This window comes from Anabrus simplex, chromosome 3 (genome assembly GCF_040414725.1).
Source record: "Anabrus simplex isolate iqAnaSimp1 chromosome 3, ASM4041472v1, whole genome shotgun sequence".
In the NCBI taxonomy this organism is placed as follows: Eukaryota; Metazoa; Arthropoda; class Insecta; order Orthoptera; family Tettigoniidae; genus Anabrus; species Anabrus simplex.
Genome location: NC_090267.1, coordinates 526758402 through 526783474, shown reverse-complemented (window position 1 = coordinate 526783474; position 25073 = coordinate 526758402). Strand labels below are relative to the sequence as shown.

General features: G+C 43.3%; 1 protein-coding gene across 1 annotated transcript in view; it reads right to left on the bottom strand.

Moving 5' to 3' along the window:
- Sobp (Sine oculis-binding protein) overlaps positions 1–25073 on the bottom strand; it is a 719331-nt gene that overhangs the window by 78678 nt on the left and 615580 nt on the right. Inside the window, exon 3 of the mRNA XM_067144694.2 lies at positions 2491–2710. Coding sequence (XP_067000795.2) covers positions 2491–2710 — 220 coding nt within the window. The remainder of the gene's footprint in view (positions 1–2490; positions 2711–25073) is intronic.

The window sequence follows — 25073 nt, the reverse complement described above, 5'->3', positions numbered from 1 at the left end:
AAATAACTAAATTTATATGGAATTAAATTTCTGATCATTTATGTCATACATTTTTACCGTACCAGCTATGATGACAGAGATATTCGTGAATTTCAAGTTTTGTTGCTAATCCATATCAACGCCAAGCCACGAGAAAATAGGTAAACAGAATGTAATTAAAATAGGTATATAGAGTCGGGGAATTAAAAAGATCAGTCTAAGCTATAAACAATTTAATTCACACTGGATGAAATGGTAGTTTAGGGGAAGGCGCCTAAAATTCAATTTTTAAATACCTATGTTGTTGGTCCTATCGAAAAATACTACATAACAAAAGTTACAGAGAATAAAATTTCTGATTATTTATGTCCTACTCAGTTTTACCGTACCGACTATGATAAGAGTGTATTTCAGAGTCGGAAGAAAACTAAATATGAATGCCTACAATATCATTGACCATTGTTTGTTGTAATGTTCTTCGTCTCTTATGCTACCACTCATCTTCGATAGATGGGATTACTGCTGTGTCCCGAGTAAAACAGTCTGAATGAGTATGGGAAATATCTGGGGAGTTAGTTAACTTTCTTCTTTAACATGTCATTCCTCTGGTTCATACTTTTTCTGATACTGCTGGTACGTAACACACTGGTTCATCATGGCATTCCAGCTATTCGATCCCTATTCTGACGCGCTGATTGGAAAGAGCAGTGTACACACCTAACGGAGTAATAGCAGAGGCTAACTCATGACCTGGCGTAGAATTGCAATTTTTGCCTATTCCAAATTATAGCACCAAAATTCACTAAATACGTCAAGAGCCGTGCCTTAAGAAAAGCTTCTTCCTCTTCACTTTTATTCAATTCCACATTCTTTTAATCCCAAAGTTGCAGCGAAGAGGGGTTGTCTCCTCTGGTTTAGAGGAAAAATTTGCCGTCATGTTAGATAGATTTTTCCCCCGCCAGTGTGATGAATTGAGGTTGTCCGACTCATCTGGTACGGTACTCCTTGGAAACAGATAAGTAAAAGAGCATAGCTTTCGCCCTGGGACTCTCCACTATCCCACCCCCCCCCCCCCCCTCCTCCAAAAAATAAGTGTCCACAGCTGTCTGCGGCCCGGTTATTCCAACTTTGAATCTTTGGTCTGTTAGACGGGCAGCGTATAACTGTTCTTTAAAAGTGAGAAAATATGTGGTTTTTCATTTCATCGAGTATTTCATATGATAGCATTGCTTTTAATCACGTCATTGGAATGACCTATGTTGAATTCAGTTGGGAAAACCATAAAGACGCTCTTTCTGAGAATGTAAAAATATAGCTGTTGAGTGAGTGTCTGACATTATAATGAAAACTCTCCAACTTGATTATGACTGATGGTAGGCAAAGAGCCTACCATTACAATGAAAATTCCCTACCCCTGTCTTTACATAAGAAAAACCTTTGGCGACTTCCCCGTCGCGTCTCTAGGGTAACGTTACGAACTATGCAATTTAATACAATCTTACTCAGAACTGCAAACCTAACAAAGAATTCAGTATGCAATGTAGAATTCCGTAGCGAAGCACGGGTATATCAGCTAGTCATCTCATATGACGGTAGAACGGCATCACTTTACCTCGGATATGCAGCGGCAGCACGCACAATTCAACCAGTAGTAAAAAGGATCCAGTAAGACAAAGAAAAATCACAAAACTATATGTCATTAAAACATCTCGCGTTCTTTATAATCCAGATACAAGAAACACAATCGCCCCCGCTGGAAAATCAAAATGACTAAAACACCTATAATAAAGGTATGCAAAAAGGAAATAATTCAGGTCATCGTGCCCGCATAGACGTGAAGTAAAACATAAACTTCGCATGGCGTTAAGAGACTACTAAGTATAAATTATGAGCCTTCCCACTGGAACTATGACTTACATACTATGCAAATACGGAGGTCATTAGAGCATCAATTTCAGTCAGATTAGGAATCGAAACATGCAATATAAGGAACACAATCCTTAATCCGGACAGTAAAATACAAAATCAGGTCAGCGCAATTCACAGAACAGAACAACTCAGTACTGAAGGAGAACAAAGATATTCTAACAGAGACAACGGAGATCACAAGAGCGATCTCAGTACCATCTCACAACAATAGTAAGAGTCAAGAAAAGGTTTCTTGGTTCAGAAACTCGAGCTAACAAATGAAACACGTTTGGAAAAATAATATTTTCTCGACGGATTCCTGTCCAACTTTTCAAAATGATAATGGCAATGAATTCTATACACTTGTAAGTTATACCCCAGAATAAAAAAATGTGTAGTTCCGTTGAATCAAATTTAGTGCCACAATCTATTCGATCATGAGCTCCTTGGCATCATTACTAAATGTGAAATCAGAATCTTCGTTCGTTATTTAGACTGCACATCACATCTGTATACTTCATAATGTTACAAATTCATATTTAAAGAAAATTCTTAATCACATAACTTCTCACAATGATGGGCATGAAGGAAGGTGATTGTTACCTGCAGAACTGCAGCTGATGCTCCCCGTCTTGGAAGTCCACGTAGTTGACGGTATGTCGCACGTGACGGCACCAGTCACATGTCTTGTTTCGCTTGAAGTTGGCACGCCTGCACTGGGTAAAGCATACCTCCGAACAGAAGGCTTTCTGGCCCGTGGGAGTACGCAGAGAGAACAGCTGCTGCGCACGACAAGACTTCTGGCACCAGGCGCAGGTGGGGTCTGGAACAAGGCGGACAAGCTCTGTTACTGCACGTAGTGCACCGTATTTGCTAGTAGTAGGAAAAAGGTCGACAAGCTCTGTTACTGCACATAGTGCACAGTATGTGCTGGCAGTAGGAAAAAGGCGGACAGGCTCTGTTACTTTACAGTATATGCTAGGAGTGGCAACAAGGCGGACAAGCTCTGTTACTGTACATTATGTGCGAGCAGTGGGAACAATGCGGACAAACTCTGCTACTGCATGTAGTGCATAATATGTGCTAGCAGTAGGAACAAGGCGAACATGATCTGTTACTGTAAAGTATGTCCTAGCAGTGGGAACAAGGCGGAAGTGTTCAGCTCCTGCACGTATTGTACAGTATGCGCTAGCAATGTGAACAAGGCGGACAAGCTACGTTTTGCACGTAGTGCACAGTATGTAATAGCGAAAGGACAAGGCCGACAAGTTATGTTACTGCACGTAGTGCGCAGTATGTGATAGTAGTAGGAACAAGGCGGACAAGCTCTGTTACTGCACGTAGTGCACAGTATGTGCTAGCAGTAGGAACAAGCGAACATGCTCTGTTACTGTACAGTAGGTGCTAGCAGTGGTAAAAACATGGACAGGTTCTGCTTCTGCACGTATTGCACAGTATGGGGTGGCTTCAGGAACAATGCGGACAAGCTCTGTTACTGCACGTAGTGTACAGTATTCGCTAGCATTAGGAACAAGGCGGACAACCTCTGTTACTGCACGTTTTGTACAGCATGCGCTAGCAATATCAAGAGGGCGGAAAAGCTCTGCTTCTGCTCGTAATGCACAGTATGCCGTAGCAGTGGGAACAATGCACACAAGCTGTGTTACTGCACGTAATGTATAGTATGGGCCAGCAAGCTCAGTTTTCGCACGAAGTGCACATTATGCGGTAGCAGCAGGAGCAAGGCGGACAAGCTGTGTTACTGCACGTAGAGTACACTATATAATAGGAGTAAGAACAAGGCGGGCAAGCTATGTTACTCTACAGTATGTGCTATCGGAAAGAACTAGGATGAAAAGCTCTGGTACGTTACAGTAAGTGCTAGGAGTGGGAAAAATGCGGACAAGCTCTGTTACTGCACGTAGTGTACAATAAGTGCAAGGAGTAGGAACAAGGCGGACAAGCTCTTTTACTGCACGTAGTGCACAGTATGTGCTAGCAGTAGGAACAAGGCCAACATGATCGGTAACTGTACTGTACTGTAAACATGGCGGACAAGCTTTGTTACTGCACATAGTGAAAAGCATGCGCTAGCTGCATGAACACGGCGGAAAGCCGTGTTTGTGTACGTAGTGCACAGTATGCGGTAGCAGCAGGAACGATGCGGACAAGCTCTGTTACTGCACGTAGTGTACAGTATGCGCTAGCATTAGGAACAATTTGGAAAAATCTGTTACTCTATAGTATGTGCTAGCAGTGGGAACAGTAGTGCACAGTATGCGGTAGCAGCAGGGATATGGCGGACAAGCTCTGTTACTGCACGTAGTGTACAGTATGTAATAGGAGTAAGAACAAGGAGGACAAGCTATGTTACTGTACAGTATGTGCTAGCAGTAGGAATAAGGTGGAAAAGCTCTGTTACTGTACAGTAAATGGTAACTGTAGGAACAAGCCGGACGAGATCTGTTAATGCACGTAAAGTATGTGCTTACAGTACGAACAAGGCGGACAAGGTCTGTTACTGTACAGTATGTGCTAGCAGTGGGAACAAGGCGGACAAGCTCTGTTACTGCACGTAGTGTAGAATACGTTCTAGCAGTGGTAACAAAGCGGACAAGCTCCTTTACTGAACGTAGTGCACATTATGTGCTAGCAGTAGTAACAAGGCGAACATGATCTGTTACTGCACGTAGTGTACAGTATGCGCTAGCAGTAGGAACAAGGCGGACAAGCTCTGTTACTGCACGTAGTGCACAGTACGACGTAGCAGCAGGAACAATGCGGACAAGCTCAGTTACTGCACGTAGTGTACAGTATGCGCTAGCAGTAGGAACAAGGCGGACAAGCTCTGTTACTGCACGTAGTGCACAGTATGTGCTGGCAGTAGGAATAAGGCGGACAAGCTCTGTTACTGTACAGTATGTGCTAGCGGTGGGAACCAGGCGGACAATCTCTGTAACTGCACGTAGTGTACAGTATGCGCTAGCAATGTGAAGAAGTCGGACAAGCTCTGTTTCTGCACGTAGTGCACAGTATGCGGTAGCAGCAGGAACAAGGCGGACAAGCTCTTTTACTGTACAGTATGTAATAGCAGTAGGAACAAGGCGGACAATCTATGTTACTGTACAGTATGCGCTAGGAGTAGGAACAAGGTGGAAAAGCTCTGTTGCAGTACAGTATGTGCTAGCAGAAGGGACAAGGCGGACAAGATCTGTTAATGCACATAAAGTATGTGCTAACAGTACGAACTAGGCGGACAAGCTCTCTTACTGTACAGTATGTGTAGCAGTAGGAACAAGGCGGAGAAGATCTGTTACTGAACGTAGTGTATGTGCTAGCAGTACGAACAAGCTCTGTTACTGTAAAGTATGTGCTAGCAGTAGGAACAAGGCGGACAAGCTCTGTTACTGCACATAGTGTATGTGCTGGCAGTAGGAACAAGGCGGACAAGCTATATTACTGCACGTAGTGTATGTGCTATCAGTATGAACGAGGCGGACAAAGTCTGTTACTGCACGTAGTGCACATTATGTAATAGCAGTAGTTACAAGACGGACAAGCTCTCTTTCTGTACAGTATGTGCTAGCTGTATGAACAATTTTGACATGCTCTGTTAATGTACAGTATTTTCTAGCTCTATGAACAATGTTGACATGCTCTGTTACTGTACAGTGTGTGCTAGCTGTATGAACAATGTTGACAATGTCTGTTAATGTACAGTATGTGCTAGGTGTATGATCAATATTGACATGCTCTGTTACTGTACAGTATGTGCTAGCTGTGTGAACAATGTTAACATGTTCTGTTAATGTACAGTATGTGCTAGCTGTATGAGCAATTTTGACATGCTCTGTTACTGTAGTGTATGTGCTAGCTGTATGAACAATGTTGAAATTCTCTGTTATTGTACAGTATGTGCTAGCTGTATGAGCAATGTTGACATGCTCTGTTACTGTACAGTATGTGCTAGCAGTATGAGTAATATTGACATGCTCTGTTACTGTACAGTATGTGCTAGCTGTATGAACACTGATGACATACTCTGTTACTGTACAGTATGTGCTAGCAGTATGAACAATGTTGACATACTCTGTTACTGTACAGTTTTTGCTATGTATATGAACAACGAAGACATACTCTGTTACTGTAGAGTATGTGCTAGCTGCATGAACAATGTTGACATGCTCTCTTAATGTACAGTATGTGCTAGCTGTAGGGCAAAGCGGAAAAATTCCGTTACCACACGTATGTATGTTCAGTCTTCAGGCCTAAGGCTGGTTGGATCCTCAACAGCTCCGCCATCAGCTGTCATAAATGGCCTAGGCATCACTGAAGAGTTGTACTGGGGAAATGAGGAGTGAGGTAGTTTTCCTTTGGTTTCCTCACTAACACAGAATTTGCTATTACATATCAGTCTGCCAAGTCCACTGAAATGCATGTGCCCACCGACCCTATGAGCAACATTTTCACACCATTCATAACCGGGACTGGCTTCAAAAGGTATGGCATTACAAGCATTGCTCACACCGCAGTCACATTCATATTGTCAAAGCCAAGTATAAGACAGAGACACGTCGCCATAAGACCTATCTGTGTCGGTGCGACGTAAAAGCCCCTAGCAAAAGAAAAAAAAAGAGACATATTAATGAAAGTAACACAATTGTTCCAGCCTATACCAGAAGACATACTGTATTGTAAACACTAGATCCTGCCGGCAAAGGCAATACTGCACGAAGTGTACATAATGTGCTAGCAGTAGGAACAAGGCTGATAAGCTCTGTTACTGAACGTAGTGAACAGTATGTGCTAACGGTAGCAACAAGGCGGACACACTCTGTTACTGTACAGCATGTGCTAGCAGTATGTACAATGTAGACATGCTCTGTACTGTACAGTATGTGCTAGCAGTAGGAACAAGGAAGTGGACATGCTGTATTACTGTACAGAAAGTGACTGCTAGCAGTGGGAACAAGGTAGACAAGGTCTGTTACTGCACAGTATGTGCTAACAGTGGGGACAAGGTGGACAAGGTCTGTTGCTGCACGTAGTGTACAGTATATACCAGCAGTGGGACCAAGGTGGACACTAACACTGCATTTGGTAAAGTACTGTATTCTGTCGAATATTAAATGTTGAAATTTTTGTAATGTTCGAATGGTCTGTGGAGTATTATATCCCATTTGGTGGCCATGATCTTTAAAATGTTAACATTTTACCGTCTGAGACAGTGACCTGTGACTGAGGAGTCACTGGTGAGTAGTCACTGGTGGCCTTGGTAGCCCTTGGAGGAAAATGCTGTCATTATCTGAATATATACCACCCAGTGTGAACAGTTATTCGCTCAGTCCTGACACGCCCTCTGTGTGAACAGTCCTGACACGCCCTCAGGGTGAACAATCACTCGCTCATTCGTGACACCCGTCCGGTCTGAACAGTCACTTGCTCAGTCCTGACACGCCTTCAGTGTGAACAGTCACTCTCTCAGTCCTGACACCCTCCCAGTGTGAACAGTTACCCGCTCAGTCCTGACACTCCCCCAGTGTGAAAAGCCACTCGCTCAGTCCTGACACTCCCCCAGTGTGAACAGTCACTCGCTCAGTCCTGACACTCCCACTGTGTGAACTGTCACTCGCTCAGTACTGACACTCCCCCAGTGTGAATTGTTACTCGGTCAGTCCTGACACTCCCCCAGTGTGAACAGTCACTCGCTCAGTCCTGACAATTCCACTGTGTGAACAGTCAATCGCTCAGAACTGACACGTCCCCAGTGTGAACAGTCACTCGCTCAGTCCTGACACTCCCACTGTGTGAACTGTCACTCGCTCAGTCCTGACACTCCCACTGTGTGAACAGTCACTCGCTCAGTCCTGACACTCCCCCAGTGAGAACAGTCACTTGCTCGACACTAACACGCCCCCAGTGTGAACAGTCACTCGCTCAGTCCTGACACTTCCACTGTGTGAACAGTCAATCGCTCAGTCCCGACACGCCCCCAGTGTGAATAGTCACTCGCTCAGTCCTGACACTTCCACTGTGTGAACAGTCAATCGCTCAGTAATGACACGCCCCCAGTGTGAATAGTCACTCGCTCAGTCCTGACATGCCCCCAGTGTGAACTGTCACTCGCTCAGTCCTAACACGCCCCCAGTGTGAACAGTCACTCGCTCAGTCCTGACACTTCCACTGTGTGAACAGTCAATCGCTCAGTCCCGACACGCCCCCAGTGTGAATAGTCACTCGCTCAGTCCTGACACTTCCACTGTGTGAACAGTCAATCGCTCAGTAATGACACGCCCCCAGTGTGAATAGTCACTCGCTCAGTCCTGACATGCCCCCAGTGTGAACTGTCACTCGCTCAGTCCTAACACTCCCCTCAGTGTGAACAGTTACTCGCTCAGTCCTGACACTCCCCCAGTATGAACAGTCACTTGCTCAGTCCTGACACTCCCACTATGTGAACAGTCAATCGCTCAGTCCTGACACGCCCCCAGTGTGAACAGTCACTCGTTCAGTCCTGACACGCCCCCAGTGTGGACAGTCACTCGCTCAGTCCTGACATGTCCCCAGTGTGAACAGTCACTCGCTCAGTCCTGACACTTCCCCAGTGTGAACAGTAGCTGGCTCTGTCCTGACAAGCCCCCCGTGAGAACAGTCACTTGCTCGACACTAACACGCCCCCAGTGTGAATAGTCACTCGCTCAGTCCTGACATGCCCCCAGTGTGAACTGTCACTCGCTCAGTCCTGACACTCCATCCAGTGTGAACAGTCACTCGCTCAGTCCTGACACTTCCACTGTGTGAACAGTCAATCGCTCAGTAATGACACGCCCCCAGTGTGAATAGTCACTCGCTCAGTCCTGACATGCCCCCAGTGTGAACTGTCACTCGCTCAGTCCTAACACTCCCCTCAGTGTGAACAGTTACTCGCTCAGTCCTGACACTCCCCCAGTATGAACAGTCACTTGCTCAGTCCTGACACTCCCACTATGTGAACAGTCAATCGCTCAGTCCTGACACGCCCCCAGTGTGAACAGTCACTCGTTCAGTCCTGACACGCCCCCAGTGTGAACAGTCACTCGCTCAGTCCTGACACGCCCCCAGTGAGAACAGTCACTCGCTCAGTCCTGACACTTCCACCGTGTGAACTGTCACTCGCTCAGTCCTGACACGCCCCCAGTGAGAACAGTCACTTGCTCGACACTAACACGCCCCCAGTGTGAACAGTCACTCGCTCAGTCCTGACACTTCCACCGTGTGAACTGTCAATCGCTCAGTCCCGACACGCCCCCAGTGTGAACTGTCACTCGCTCAGTCCTGACACGCCCCCAGTGTGAACTGTCACTCGCTCAGTCCTGACACTCCCCCAGTGAGAACAGTCACTTGCTCGACACTAACACGCCCCCAGTGTGAACAGTCACTCGTTCAGTCCTGACACGCCCCCAGTGTGAACAGTCACTCGCTCAGTCCTGACACTTCCACCGTGTGAACTGTCACTCGCTCAGTCCTGACACGCCCCCAGTGAGAACAGTCACTTGCTCGACACTAACACGCCCCCAGTGTGAACAGTCACTCGCTCAGTCCTGACACTTCCACCGTGTGAACTGTCACTCGCTCAGTCCTGACACGCCCCCAGTGAGAACAGTCACTTGCTCGACACTAACACGCCCCCAGTGTGAACAGTCACTCGCTCAGTCCTGACACTTCCACTGTGTGAACAGTCAATCGCTCAGTCCCGACACGCCCCCAGTGTCAACTGTCACTCGCTCAGTCCTGACACTTCCCCAGTGTGAACTGTCACTCGCTCAGTCCTGACACGCCCCCAGTGAGAACAGTCACTTGCTCGACACTAACACGCCCCCAGTGTGAATAGTCACTCGCTCAGTCCTGACATGCCCCCAGTGTGAACTGTCACTCGCTCAGTCCTGACACTCCCCCCAGTGTGAACAGTCACTCGCTCAGTCCTGACACTTCCACTGTGTGAACAGTCAATCGCTCAGTAATGACACGCCCCCAGTGTGAATAGTCACTCGCTCAGTCCTGACATGCCCCCAGTGTGAACTGTCACTTGCTCAGTCCTAACACTCCCCTCAGTGTGAACAGTCACTCGCTCAGTCCTGACACTCCCCCAGTATGAACAGTCACTTGCTCAGTCCTGACACTCCCACTATGTGAACAGTCAATCGCTCAGTCCTGACACGCCCCCAGTGTGAACAGTCACTCGTTCAGTCCTGACACGCCCCCAGTGTGAACGGTCACTCGCTCAGTCCTGACACTCCCCCCTGTGTGAACAGTTACTCGCTCAGTCCTGGCACTTCCACTGTGTGAACAGTCAATCGCTCAGTCCTGACACTTCCAATGTGTGAACAGTCAATCGCTCAGTCCTGACACGCCCCCAGTGTGAACTGTCATTCACTCAGTCCTGACACTCCCACTGTGCGAACTGTCACTCGCTCAGTCCTGACACTCCCCAAGTGTGAACAGTCAATCGCGCAGTCCTGACACTCCTACTGTGTGAACTGTCACTCGCTCAGTCCTGACACTCCCCCCAGTGTGAACAGTCACTCGCTCAGTCCTGACACTTCCACTGTGTGAACAGTCAATCGCTCAGTAATGACACGCCCCCAGTGTGAATAGTCACTCGCTCAGTCCTGACATGCCCCCAGTGTGAACTGTCACTTGCTCAGTCCTAACACTCCCCTCAGTGTGAACAGTCACTCGCTCAGTCCTGACACCCCCAGTATGAACAGTCACTTGCTCAGTCCTGACACTCCCACTATGTGAACAGTCAATCGCTCAGTCCTGACACGCCCCCAGTGTGAACAGTCACTCGTTCAGTCCTGACACGCCCCCAGTGTGAACAGTCACTCGCTCAGTCCTGACACTCCCCCCTGTGTGAACAGTTACTCGCTCAGTCCTGGCACTTCCACTGTGTGAACAGTCAATCGCTCAGTCCTGACACTTCCAATGTGTGAACAGTCAATCGCTCAGTCCTGACACGCCCCCAGTGTGAACTGTCATTCACTCAGTCCTGACACTCCCACTGTGCGAACTGTCACTCGCTCAGTCCTGACACTCCCCAAGTGTGAACAGTCAATCGCGCAGTCCTGACACTCCCCCAGTGTGAACAGTCACTTGCTCAGTCTTGACACGCCCCCAGTGTGAACAGTCAGTCGCTCCCCACACGCTCCAAGTGTGAACAGTCACTCTCTCAGTCCTGACGCTCCCCTAGTGTGAATAGTCACTCGCTCAGTTCTGACACGCCCCCAGTGTGAACAGTCACTCGCTCAGTCCTGACACTTCCACTGTGTGAACTGTCACTCGCTCAGTCCTGACACTCCCCAAGTGTGAACAGCCAATCGTTCAGTCCTGACACGCCCCCAGTGTGAAAATTCACTTGCTCAGTCCTGACACGCCCCCAGTATGAACAGTCACTGTCTCAGTCCTGACACTCCCACCGTGTGAACTGTCACTCGCTCAGTCCTGACACGCCCCCAGTGAGAACAGTCACTCGCTCGACACTAACACGCCCCCAGTGTGAACATTCACTCGCTCAGTCCTGACACGCCCCCACAGTGTTCAGCGCTAGTTCGCTCGTCAGCTGATTGAATTCATGAGCGGGAGATGCTTTTCTGAAAAGGCAATATTTCATCTTGTTTTCGCGGGGATCTTCGTGAATGTGCGTTTGTTCCGTTGAACATTATTCATACCTCTGTATTGGTGCTCTCCTCATCTGGCACATAATTATCTAAGAATTTTGTTACGACGGAATGCACAGAAATATTTTGCTGTGATGGCGTGTTTAGCATGTTCGGTGTTGTGACATGGGAGCTGTAGAAGGTTTACTATGTGTCGTAGGTTAGTGTGGCACTTCTGCGACATGTATGCAGCACACAAACTATATTTTGCAATGACGGAATGTCGTTGTCGGGAATAACAAATTATGATTTAACTTGTGAGAGCGCTGTTTTACGGAGATACCACGCACTAGCAATGGCCAGAATAGAATACTTTCAAGAATCGATTACTATGCATCCGGGAACATTCAAAATTCGAAACTTGCATGCGAAACCAATTTCCCGAATCTGAAACGTAAGTGAACTCTGACATCACGAGCAATACAGTGTCCAGGAAGCCTAGCTTTGTATATTATATTCATATCCTGCCATTTGTTGTTGTGTATTTTCTTTCATGTACTAGATATCATCGAGAGAGTGCCCGCGTGGGTTTAGGCACGAAGCTGTCAGTTTGCGTTCGGGAGAGACTGGGTTCCAATCCCACTGTTGGTAGCCCCGAAGATGATTTTCCGTGGTTTCCCATTTTCACACCAGAAAAATGCTGGGGCTGAGCTCGTATCACACCGTCGTGGTAAGACTTACGTGTGTCGCTGTGACGTAAAACAAACTGTAAAATATTAAAAACATTTATTTCTCCTTATAGGGAAAATCAAATAATTGACTGTGAGTGATTTGTGGCTCAATCAGTATTCGAGAAGTTCTCGTTGTTCCGTCTGAGAGAAGGTGCCTCCCACATCGGATACTGCATAAAGAGAGACCAATCGCTTTGGGATTATCATTAGTGAATACCTCGAGCGGAAGTAATCGACTCCTTTTATCACGTTTCGAGATATCTAGAGAACTTTTAAAGAATCGAATTCTTCGACATTTCGGTCTCGAATACTTCCATCACCACCACGCACGCTGTGGCGAAGGCGTTGCTCGTTAAAGGTAATTTTAAAATATTCCAATGTTGATGATTTTCACTCTTTTGACTGATTCACGCGCTAGTCAAGAAATAATTAACAAACTGAGAACTTCCAGAAACTTGTAGTTTTGCATTACCTTATAATCTTTTTCTTCTAATATATTGTTCCCCTCGAATGGACTCAAAAACTACTGAACCGATTTCCGTGAAAATTTTACAATTTGTTCTTATTACTCCCGAGGCAGTGGTTCCAACGAAATCGGATAGATAGATTAACATTAACATTACGTTAACAATATGTTAATTACAAAGCCGCACCATGATTTGGATCGACGTTGCTGGAACGACAACGACTTACTCTGTATCCTGATAGTTCGGTAAGTACAGGAGGATGGGAACACGCCGCCATGTTTTATGAAGTGTCTTCCCCACCGTGCACAAAATAACATAGAGTAGGGTGCCGTCTGAGCTGAAGTCAGTGGACACAAGTGGCCGCCATGTTGCTTGTACCATAACATTGGAGAGTTTAAGTTAGTGTAAGTAAGAGAGCAGTGCACCACGTGTGAAGTAAATAAAGGAAGTTTGTGTTATGATTTTAAAATGCCGACTTGTGTAGCGTACGGATGTGCAAACAGAGCTTCAATACCAGGGATACCTTTTCACAGGTAAGCAATATGTTTTTACGAATAGTCAGTGCCGAATTGTTTTTTCCCTTGCACATGCATTATAGGTTAAGAGGCCCCTTTATCATTTACAGTTTTCCTAAAGATAACGAACAACGGAAGAAATGGATAAGAGCTATACGAAGGGAAAATATGTCCCCCACACCTTTCAGCACCATATGTTCAGCTCACTTTACTGAACGTGATTTTGATCGTACTTCACTGTGTGTCGTAAGGCTGAGGCTGTGTTTGCTGCTTTCCCAAAGTACCTACAAATAAAATCAAAGGTTACTTTCTCTTCAATTTAGCCGTTTGATGTGAGAAATATGTCGAAACACATATTTATAGAGTAAGCCTACTATTTTTAAATTTATTTTACAGGAGAGGAGGGTTTTTAAAATTACAAAGACTGTGGAAATGCCTTCATTAGACTCCTCTACAGTACTTGCAAGTACCTCTTGTGGAAAAATCTATCTGTAATAAAAGTGCAGAAAAGTGTTTTAGTGCCCTAATTGATCATATGAAAACCAAAGAAATTGCGTACAGAAATAAAATAAAATTATTTTACCAGAAAAATAGGTGAATTAAGAAAAAGGTGACTGAACTAAGTACTGTTGTAGATAGTCTTAAAAATAAGGCTCTGATAGATATTGAGTACTGTGAAATGTTAAGTGGTTTGTCAGATACCTCATTGTGTCTGTATAAATGACAAGAAAATAAGGCTTCATGTAACAAAGTGTAAAAGCTGTATGATGAGAAGTTAAAAGCATTTGCCATCACTCTTCATTTTCCTTCTCCGATGGCATATTCATTTGTGAGAAACACTTTTAACACTTGTCTTCCATACCCTAGAACATTATCTCGATGGTATCAAAGTGTAGATGCTAATCCTGGGTTCTGTGCTGAAGCTTTTCAGGTACTTAAATAATACACAGGCACTAAGATTTGCGCACTTTTATTTGATTCCATGGCTATAAGGAAACATTTGGAATGGGATGGCAATAAATTTCATGGGTCTGTAAATGTTGAGATTAATAATGTAGATGACTCAGCACCATTAGCTTCAGAAGCCTTAATTTTTCGCTTAGTATTTGTGAATAATTCCTGGAAGATTCCTTTAGGATACTTTTTTGTGCATGGCAGAAAAGCTCCACAATTAAGTGCTCTTACCGGACAGTGTTTGACATTGCTGCATGATTCTGGTGTGACAGTGACTTCATTGACTTGTGATGGTGCTGCAACAAATATTGCTTCAGCTGAAAACCTGGGTTGTAACTTAGATGTAAGTAACATGTTCACTAATTTCCTCCACCCAGTTACCAAACAGCCAGTTTGTTATTTTCTGGATACTTGCCACGTGATTAAATTGGTTAGGAATAATTTAAGTGGCAAGAAATACTTACATAATGGGTTAGGTGAAGTAATAGAGTGGAATGTTATTGAGATGTTGAATGAGTTGCAACTAAAGGAAGGTATCATCTAGGGAACAAAGTTAGGAATTCACACATACATTGTAGGAAAATAAAAATGAAGGTCAAATTAGCTGCACAAGTTTTAAGTCTGTTTGTGATGCTCTACTGTACTGTTAGAGTAAACACATTGAAGTTTCCCAGGGTTGTAAGGCTACAGCTGAATTTATACAGTTATTTAACATTCTCTTTGATGTTCTAAATTCTAGGAGTATATGGGGTAAATACTTTAAGAAAGCCCTGAATTTACAGAATATTTCTGAAATCAAATATTTCTTTCTGAGGGCCAAACAGTACATTATGCAGCTACAGGACGGATTCAGTGACAAGCCTATGTATTTATCCACCAGAAAGACAGGTTTTTTGGGGTTTCTAATTGATATTGACAGCACCATTTCAATGTACGATTTCTTTGTTGGGGACTCATCAGGAAACTTTCCACTGAAGTATTTTCCTCTGTATTAGGTAAGTCAAGACCATCTCGAGAGACTGTTTAGTTATATTAGATCTCAGGGTGGACATAATAATAACCCCACTGCTAGGCAATTCACTGTTGCACTGAGGAAAATATTAATTAGATCCGAATTACATGAATCCAAAAATGGCAACGCTCTCCCACTGGACAAAATCAGTATTTTGACCGTTCAGAACGAATCTCCTGAGGATGTGGTAAATGCATCATTCCCTAAAGTAAGAATGCTAGAGTATTCATCTGAGGTATTGTCCCAAACATTTCTTCCACATTGCCTTCTGCATCATGACTATATTGTATTACCTGGAAATACAAACTACAATCTCTGAGTACATTGCAGGATTTGTAGTCAGGAGTTTAGAAAGTAAGAACGTCTCAGCATTCTTATAGATACTAGTGATAAGTTAAATGGCCTTATTTCAATCACTAATTTTTTGAAATTGCATTCAGGCAAAGTATGAGATTAGGGATATTAAATTTTCTCCTGCTCAGAGTCAAATAAGGTCAAGCATCTGGTTTGTAATGTGTTACAAGAGTGCATAGGAAGTGACATTTTTGAGGATATTAAAAGCCAGTTTCTTGAGCAGGAACTTGAAATTAATCATTTCCATTGCTAATTGAAGCAATTGTCAACAGATATTTGACCATAAGGTTTCACCACTTTTGTAGAAACTACAATGATAAAATGCATCCCTCTCAAATTCGCCAACATTTTAACAAACTGGTATTGTTTCCTGGACAATAGGGAAAAATGAATTCTTTGTTTACTGGTATGCGACACACATACTGAAATATATTTAAATAGAATGTATTTTGTGTGTTCTAACTTGTAAAATATTAGGCCTAATCATGTGTCCATTATTTTATATGATGTGAATGTCATTGAAAGTGTAATATTTGTGGGTGTTGTACGTACCTTATTTTATCTTACTTGAAGTCCATATGGCTATGTAGTTATTTATGGTTATTTCATTACATTACAAAATAATCCTTGAGATGAATTAATTTCGTCAAGTGTACAAATGTAAAAAATCTCTATTTTTCTATTTACTTGGCTCAACAATTCTATAATAATTAGGCCTATTTACCCCATACTTAATGCTCTTCCAGGATATCTTTATTATTGACCGTGTATTATTTTATTTATAGGTCTATAGACTGCGTATATTTTTATTGTGTATGATATTGTGTGTGGATATGCACTGTATATGGTATCTATATAAATATTCATGGTCCATAAGCTGTCTTATTCTTTCTCTAAAATAGGTCTTTATGAAAATGTTCCATTATTTTTAGCTGCACCTTGCAAATCGGCAATTCGTTTGAGCTAAATACAATCTGGTATAATAACAGGCTATTTGAGCTCAAATTTCCGAATTTTAAACTACCGGTACTGGAATAAAACAGTGTTCTGGACTGTCCCGTGTTTATCATTATGACTAAGGCACCTTTCTACTGCGTTAGATATGTTAACCAATGAAATAATGTTGCACATCTCCTCCTCAACCACTGTAGCGATTTCAACCAAACTTGGTACACTTATGACTTGCTATCTGGAAGCAAACAACGTGAGGGTAATCCACGCCAAGCACCCCCTAGACGTGGGAGTGGCAAGGGAGTGGCATATACAAATAATAGAAAATAGTGTTGAATTCATAGTTTTCGGGGTCGCTGAGATGAACAGTGACACTCTGGACGCCATCGGCATAGAGGTGAGAAGAAAATTACCAAAAGAGATTATGGATGTATATGTTCCAGCGTAGCTTTCAACCCAACGTGGTACAAATATGACTTTCCATCTGGAAAAAGGATAATGTGGGGGCAATACACCCCTAGGGGAGAGGTTGAAATGTATAAAATAATTGGAAACGACCGATAGTAGCGTCGAATCCATAGTTTTCGAGGTCGCTTAAATGAAATGTGGCATTCTAAGTCAAAGTTCAGCCCCAGTCGGAATGGGGCTTAGGAGGGGTGTAAAAATGTCGAAAATGGCCGAAATTACGGACAAAAGTGTGTATGTTGCAGAACCTGGTACACACATGACTGTGAGGGGAATACACCACTAGCGCCCCTAGGGGAGTGGTAGATACGTATACAAGTTGAACCTGAATCGGCATGTGAAGCCTGAATGGTGACTTACTTGTTTGAAAGGATCAGCTGGGAAATAGTTTAACGCAAAATTAAAAACTCAAACTAAAACTTAGACACACAACAATGTTCCTAAACTACGAGTCAACGTCTATAAAATAAGAAGCTCTTCAAACAGGTGATACAGATCCTAAAATAAAGTCCCGGGCGGAGCCGGGTATTCTAGTCATAAGAACGTACACCTTCACCGATCAGCGCCTTGAACTGCTGTTTACCTCTTAGATGTCTCTACCATCCCTCTAGCGGGATGAACTGTAATGTTTATTTTTGCAGTTGGCAAACCTGAGGTTTTGAGGATTCTTCTGTTTATGTATTGAATTTATGAACAATTCAGTTTGTTCCTTCTCCAATTGTAATCAATCCAGCCGAATCTTGTAAATACTTTCTCTATCCAATTACAATTGGGGGTGTGTACAGGAATTCGGCCTCTCAGTAAAGAGTTCTGGAAGCTTCCCCTTAAAAATACTATAAAAGCTGGCTGCATTAGGGCCGTATTGTCTTGATTGTTCCCCTGATTTCAGTGCAGCGTGTCCTAAGGGAGGCAGGGGCCCAGTGACACAAAGTAATGGCAGAATTTTCATAGCTCCTGTTGATAATGAGAGGGAAAGGTTTCAATCTCTTTTATTTAATGTAAATTTCTACATTTGGTGGTTTCAATGTAAAATTTTCGGCAAGTCTGAGGACTCTGTTGTATTCCCTACTGGAAAATATGTAATGGTTCCCATTCAAACATGGAATGGGGTGCCTAAAAGTTTTCAAAACTCTAAATTTCAGGAAACTTATTTGGCAATTATGTTTCTCATTTAGTCACCCCGGTGTAGCATAGGACTAGCGTCTGTATCTTTGGACCATAAGCCCACTTAGGATTTTAAGTATTTCTAGGAGTGCGGCTGCTTCAGCTCCTTGCATTTTGTTTATGACTGATTACTACCAATCCTTTTCCTTTTGTTATTAAGGCCATTTAGTATGGGCAATCATGCCCCTGTTTATTCGGTAATTGTTTCTGGTTTTAATTCCCTTCGGGAACTGTCGAACAATAGATATGCCCACGTCGGTGGAACTTGGTGTAAATAATTTAATGGAGGATAACCGATAAGTTGTCAGGTGGAACTTAAATTCGCCATAAGAAACTGATGCCTCTGCGAGGCTGGAATATGATGGAGCACAGACTCCTACGAAGTGCATTTTCCTGGAGCGTTTCTTGCTCTTATAAAATATTTTACCTGGCACGAGCAATTCAGCTCTTTTGTGCGTAAATTAACCATTTGTATTTCTCTCAAGTTTTTGTGCCTGATATTTGGACTTCTAAGTCCATTATGAGTTGACGAGGTCAACTCATTCAGATTTTCTATTTCTCAAATATTAAACTAGAGAAAAATATCAAAATTTGTTGCGTTTAGTTCTGCTCTTGTTAATTCATGGCCAGCTATTCAAACCCTACGCTTCTTATCATTATTTGTTATCCGACCGTCTTATTTTGCTTATTAGTGTGAATTCTGTGGAACACGTGTTGCTGCAGATCGATTTTTAAGTAATCCCAATTGAATAATTGACTGGGTTGTCAAAATATGCCTTTGAATATAAATAAAATAAGAGTTGTGTCTGTACATTGCTCGTAATTTTAAAAAGAATGGTATTTTTGTATCGGACGTGTCCACAGCAACAAGGAAATGCTCTTTTTTACTTCTCCGTCAGTCTGTCTATCTATCTGTCTGTCTGTCTGTCTGTCTGTCTGTCTATCTATCTATCTATCTATCTGTCTGTCTGTCTGTCTGTCTGTCTGTCTGTCTGTCTGTCTGTCTGTCTGTCTGTCTGTCTGTCTGTCTGTCTGTCTGTCTGTCTGTTTGTCTGTCTGTCTGTCTGTCTGTCTGTCTGTCTGTCTGTCTGTCTGTCTGTCTGTCTGTCTGTCTGTCTGTCTGTCTGTCTGTACACGCATCACGAGAAAACGGCTGAAGAGAATTTGGTGAAAATCGGTATGTAAAGTCGGAGCATGAGCCACTATAACCTAGGCTATAAATCATTTTATTCACGCTGAGTAAAATAGTAGTTTAGGGGAATGCCTAAAATTTGATTCTCAAATGTTTTTATTATTAGTGGTCCTATCGATAAATACTGCATAACTAAAGTTATATATAATTCAATTTCCGAACATTTATGTCATAAATTTTTACCGTACAAGCTATGGTAACACAGATATTTATGGATAAATATTTTTGTTGCTAGGTCCATATCAACGCCGAGCCTCCAGAAAATGGGTTAACAGGATTTAATGAAAATCGGTATATAGAGTCAGGAAATAAGAAACTACAGTCTAATCTATAAACAAATGTATTCACCCTGGGTGAAATGAAAGTTTAGGGGAAGGCACCTAAAATTTAATTTTTAAAAATGTATGTTATTGGTCCTATCGAAAAGTACTACATAATAAAAGTTATAAGAGAATACAATTTCCCATAATGTATGTTTCATTCGGTTTTACCGTACCGACTATGATAAGAATGATATTTGAGAGTCGGGAGAAAACTAAATGTGAAGGCCTACAATATTGGTTAACAAAAAAATTACATTGACCACTGTTTGTTGTGATGTTCTTTGTTTCTTATGTTGGCCACTCAACTCCGATAGATGGGATTACTGCTGCGTACCGAGTATAACAGCCTGACTGAATATTGTCGGGAAATAGCCGGGGAGTTAGAAAACTTTCTTCTTTAGCATGCCATTCCTCTGGTTCATACCTACATAATCTGATACAGCTGGTACGTAACACACTGGTTCTTCATAGTATTCCAGTTATTCGAGCCCTACTCTGACGCGCTGTTTTGAATGAGCAGGCAGAGGCTGACTTAGTAGTAGTAGTAGTAGTAGTAGTAGTAGTAGTAGTAGTAGTAGTAGTAGTAGTAGTAGTAGTAGTATGGCCTGGTCTAGAATAACATTTTAGGCCTATTCCAAATTATAGGACCACAATCCACTTACTAACTCAAAGTTCAACCCTGAAAAGAGCCGTTTCTTAACAAAAGCTTCTTCCTCTTCACTTTTATTAAATTCTACGTTCATTGTATTCCAAGAGGAGGTTTCTCCCCTGGCATGGAGGAAAAAATTGCCTACAAGTCAGATAGATTTTTCCGCTACCAGTGTAATGAATTGATATTTTCCGACTCATCGGGTACTCCTAGTAAAGAGATTAGTAGAAGAGCTTTTGCCCTGGGAGTCTCCACTATTCGACGATCTTCCCGCCGCAAAAAGACGAAGAGTGTTCATGGAACACGGCTGACTGCGGCTTGGTCATTCCGCCTCTGCAAGTTTGGACTGTTAGATTTGCAGCGTAGTACTGTTAGCTGAAAGTGAGAAAATGTGTGGTTTTTCATTTGATCGATTGTTTCATATGAAAGCATTGCTTTTAATCGCGCCATTCCTACTGACGTCAATGTAATGACCTGTGTTAATTTCAGTTGGGAAAACCACTAAGACGGTCCTTCTCAGGATGTAAAAGGACAGGTGGAGAGTGAGTGTCCGCCATTATAATGAAGACTTCCCAACCTGATTGTGGCTGATGGTAGGCAAGCGGGCTTACCATTACGATGAAACTTCCCTAATCCAGCCTTCATATGAGAAAAGACGTTTGGTCACTTCCCCATCGTGTTTCTAGGATAACGTTAAGAGCTATGCATATTAATACAATCTTGCTCACAAAGTGTACACTACCTAACCCAGAATTGTATATACAATGCAGAATTCCGTAGCGAAGCACGGGTACATCAGCTAGTTATTTATATGAGTTGATTACTAGATCCAGTGTCTATGTATTTCGATAATTTCTTTCCGACTATACTGAGATTTGACTATTTTAACTACTAGTTAAATATTATTTAGTAAAATTATTATTTGAAAAGTTTTAAATTTACATTTGCTAACGAGTCCCCGCGAGGAAGAAGCGTGCACGGTAATTAAAAATATAACATTTTGCACAGTAATGGTGGAGGACAGAGCTGTGTACGAGTTGGGAAACAGCGTCTAGTTTCAAGCTTTGATTAGAAGTCAGCCCCTTAAATGGCTGCATACAGGATCGAGTTTCATATTTTTAATTGGCTGCCAAAGTTGGTGAAACCCGAACTGTGCAAGTGCTTCGTGCGCTCCGTCGAGGGAGAAGAATAATCAAATTAGATGTGAGGGTTCGCAGCCGCAGAGAAACCCCGGTACCGGGCTGAGTGAACGCACATGTGAGGCGAATGGAGGACGCAGTCATGGAGGGTAAGGGGTATAGAAATAAACGAGGACACATAGGATTTTGAACTGAACATAGCATTTCCTGTTTTACAAATAATAGGTGAGAACGAGGAGCTCTCAAGTACTGTATCACATTACAACGGTGACAGAAGGAAAAAAAGGGAGGTACTTCAAACGTTAAGTTGAGATGTGACACCGAACACTTGTTGTTTTAAGAAGCGAAATTGGAAGAGAACAAGAGATGACCATAAGAGGTCAAAAGTTAGTAGGACCGTCCCTTCACAGTTCGTCTTCAAAAGTCTCTCCTTCAATTGAACACATTTGTTTCACGTGTATCTCATCGGTACAAACGTAGACAATACTCACTCACCGGACGTTTTTCACTGCTTCCCTTGCTGCTTGCGAATGTCTCTGTTCTACAATTGGTGAGATTACTCCAGCATTTCCTGCTTGGTTGTCATTCATTCATCTTAAAATATAGTAATTCAATGTAAGCCATTATGAGCTAAGTGTCCATCACGACTGCTCGCTCCTCAACAATAGAACATGTAGTAAGATAAAAAGAGGGCAGATCGATCACACGTGGGCTAGTGAACTCCGCCGAGAAAGAACTTGGGAAAAACTAATTGAATGATGACGACGAAATGAGGCGATTTCTGTAGTCTAAAATACATTTTAATACAGGTAAGTTGTTCATGGATATCATCGGTATGGCTGAACAGTCAGTGGCCAGGGGGCTGGTCGCCCATAATAACGTATAACACCATCAGAGGAATGGAAAGACTTGGGAATAAGCGAAATACAATGGCCAGGATCAGGTAGTTTTTCTATTACTCAGGAAACAAAGAACCAAATCATGTAAATGGAGTTGACATCATACTGGGCAAGCAAAAAAAAATTCAGTCAAAGCCCGTCATTCCATTATTAAACAGAGTTTTATTGATCAAATTTAACTCAAAATCTATACTACACACTCATGTTCATAAAAACTAGAACACCTCGAAAGACTAGAGATAGGAAGTTCATGTTCACAGAACATGTGCATTTGTATGTTTTGAAGAAATGATTAATATTTGAACCATGTCGGCCCTCGGGTTCAAGGTCTACATCGATATCTCGACGCACCAACACCGACTGGTAAAATGTGCTTGCGGTTCTCGTTATCGCTATAAACCAAAAGTAATGGATAAGTGTGAAGTGAGCAGACGTGCAGGATGCCTCGCACAGGTATGCGAGAATGGTACCTTCAAATGAGTGAGTTTGAAAGAGGGCGCATTATTGGTATGGGAGAACATGATGCATCCATCCGGGAAATTGCTGTTCGTGTGGGACGAAATATGTCGGACACGACGAGATGGGTCTGGTCTCACCACCCAAACCACCCCGCGTCAAGACCGACACCTCATCCGAATGGCACTGCTGGACAGATCTGCGTCCTCCTCGGCTCTAGCGCAACAATTTTATTTACTCATGTCAGAAGCATACTTAATCATATAGTTAAAAATAAAGTAATAATTAAACTATTTACAAAAATTAACAGACAAAGGAAATAGACCAAATTTACTGTACATCTAGATGGTGTTTTGCCAAAACTGAGCCACGCCTAGGGCGTTGTCATCAGCAAGTATTAAATCTTGCTCTGAGCATGAAAATGGGCAGAGAGGACATTGATACATATGGCTCACTGTTTGTTCCTCACCACAGTCGCACTTGCTCTCCTCTGATGTGAAGCCCCATAACTTAGGACTTAGCCCTGCCGACACCAGTTCTTAATCGGTTAAGGGACCTCCAAACACTTCAGTCTTCATTGTAGCCAGCCGGAAGTTGTTCACGCGGCTCCATCCATTCTTGTTGCTTAGTTTTCCACAAGGAAAGTCTTGCTTTATCTGGTGGTCCTTTCAAGGGTTTTGACGTCTGGAGGAAACTTTTCCTGAATTTCAGCCTAGATTGAGATTGTTGGTGACCAAACAGCGGGTGAGCTTCAACGTTCTCAGCCTTCAGTCGTTCTTGATCAGCAGCGACTTCTCGACGAATACTTGGAGGTGCAACGCCAGCAAGAGAGTATAGCTTCTCAACAGGGGTAGGTTTCAGGCATCCTGTGTTTAATCTGCAAGCTTCATTTAGGGCATGGTCCACAGTCTTGGCGTGGGATGATCTATGCCACACAGGGGATGCGTATTCTGCAGCAGAGTAACACAGAGCCAGTGCAGTGGTTCTAAGAACTTGTGGCTTTGCACCCCAGTTTGTACCTCTCAGCTTCCTCAGGATGTTGTTTCTGGCACTGACTTTGTGTTTGATGTTGGAACAGTGTTTTCTGAAAGTGAGGGAGCGTTCCAGCGTTACCCCTAGGTATTTTGGGGTGAAATAATGTTCCAAGGGGGTTCCATTCCACGAGACATGTAATTTCCTTGATGCCTCTCTGTTCTTGAGGTGGAAAGCACAAAGCAGAGATTTTGATGGATTCGGCTTTAGGTGGTTAGCCTTGTAATATGTGCCTAATTCCTTCAGAGCACTATCAAGAGTGAGTTCTACGTCTTCAAAAATTGCACTCTGCGCAACAATTGAATAGTGAAAAACATCGTACACAGTCCGTCGCCGTTTATTACGGTCTGGGTTACCGGCGCGTCGTCCACTTCTCGACATACGTTTTGACTAATTTGCATAAACATGCTAGACTGCAATGGTGTATGGAACGACGTCATTAGGGGCATAAATGGCAGCATATAGTGTTTTCGGACGAATCCAGGTTCTGTTTGTTTGAAAATGATGGCCGTATTTTGGTTCGTCGCAGACAGGGGGAGAGGCATCACATTGACTGCATTCGCACAAGACATACAGCGCCAATTCAAGGCCTTATGATGTGAGGTGCTATCGGGTACTACCGAAAATCACAGTCGGTGCGAGTCCAGGGCACTGTGACCAGTTTGACCTACGTGAATGACATCCTGCGACCCGTAGCCATACCCTTTCTGCACGACACCCGATAGCAGGACAATGCGCGACCACATATTGCTGCACGAACACATGCCTTCCCGTGGTGCTTCTGATCAAGAACGACTGAAGGTTGAGAACGTCGTTAGCTCACATGCCTACTAAGCAACAGGGCACGGACTGAAATGCTAATCGTTTCTGCAGAACATACTAATGAACATGTCCAGTGGATATGAACTTCGTACCAATAGTCTTTCAAGGTGTTCTGTTTTTATGAACTTGAGTGTAGGAAATCCCTAATTCTGTCTATCATTCATAGCGATATTGAGAAAATGAAATTGGCGTTAGTTTTAGATTGTTCTGTCTTCTTTGTAACAAAAGCACAATGAACCTCTCGCGGGCACGACTTGTGTACGTTTCTATCAAAGAAGATGTTGTCGCATACTCGCCATGATGACGGAGGCACCCCAGCTTCTCGGTGGGTGAACCATTCTGTACACACCCGTTAATCCCACACGAGCAGCAATTTCCCGGATGGATGCATCGCGTTCTCTCATGCCAATAATGCGCCCTCTTTGA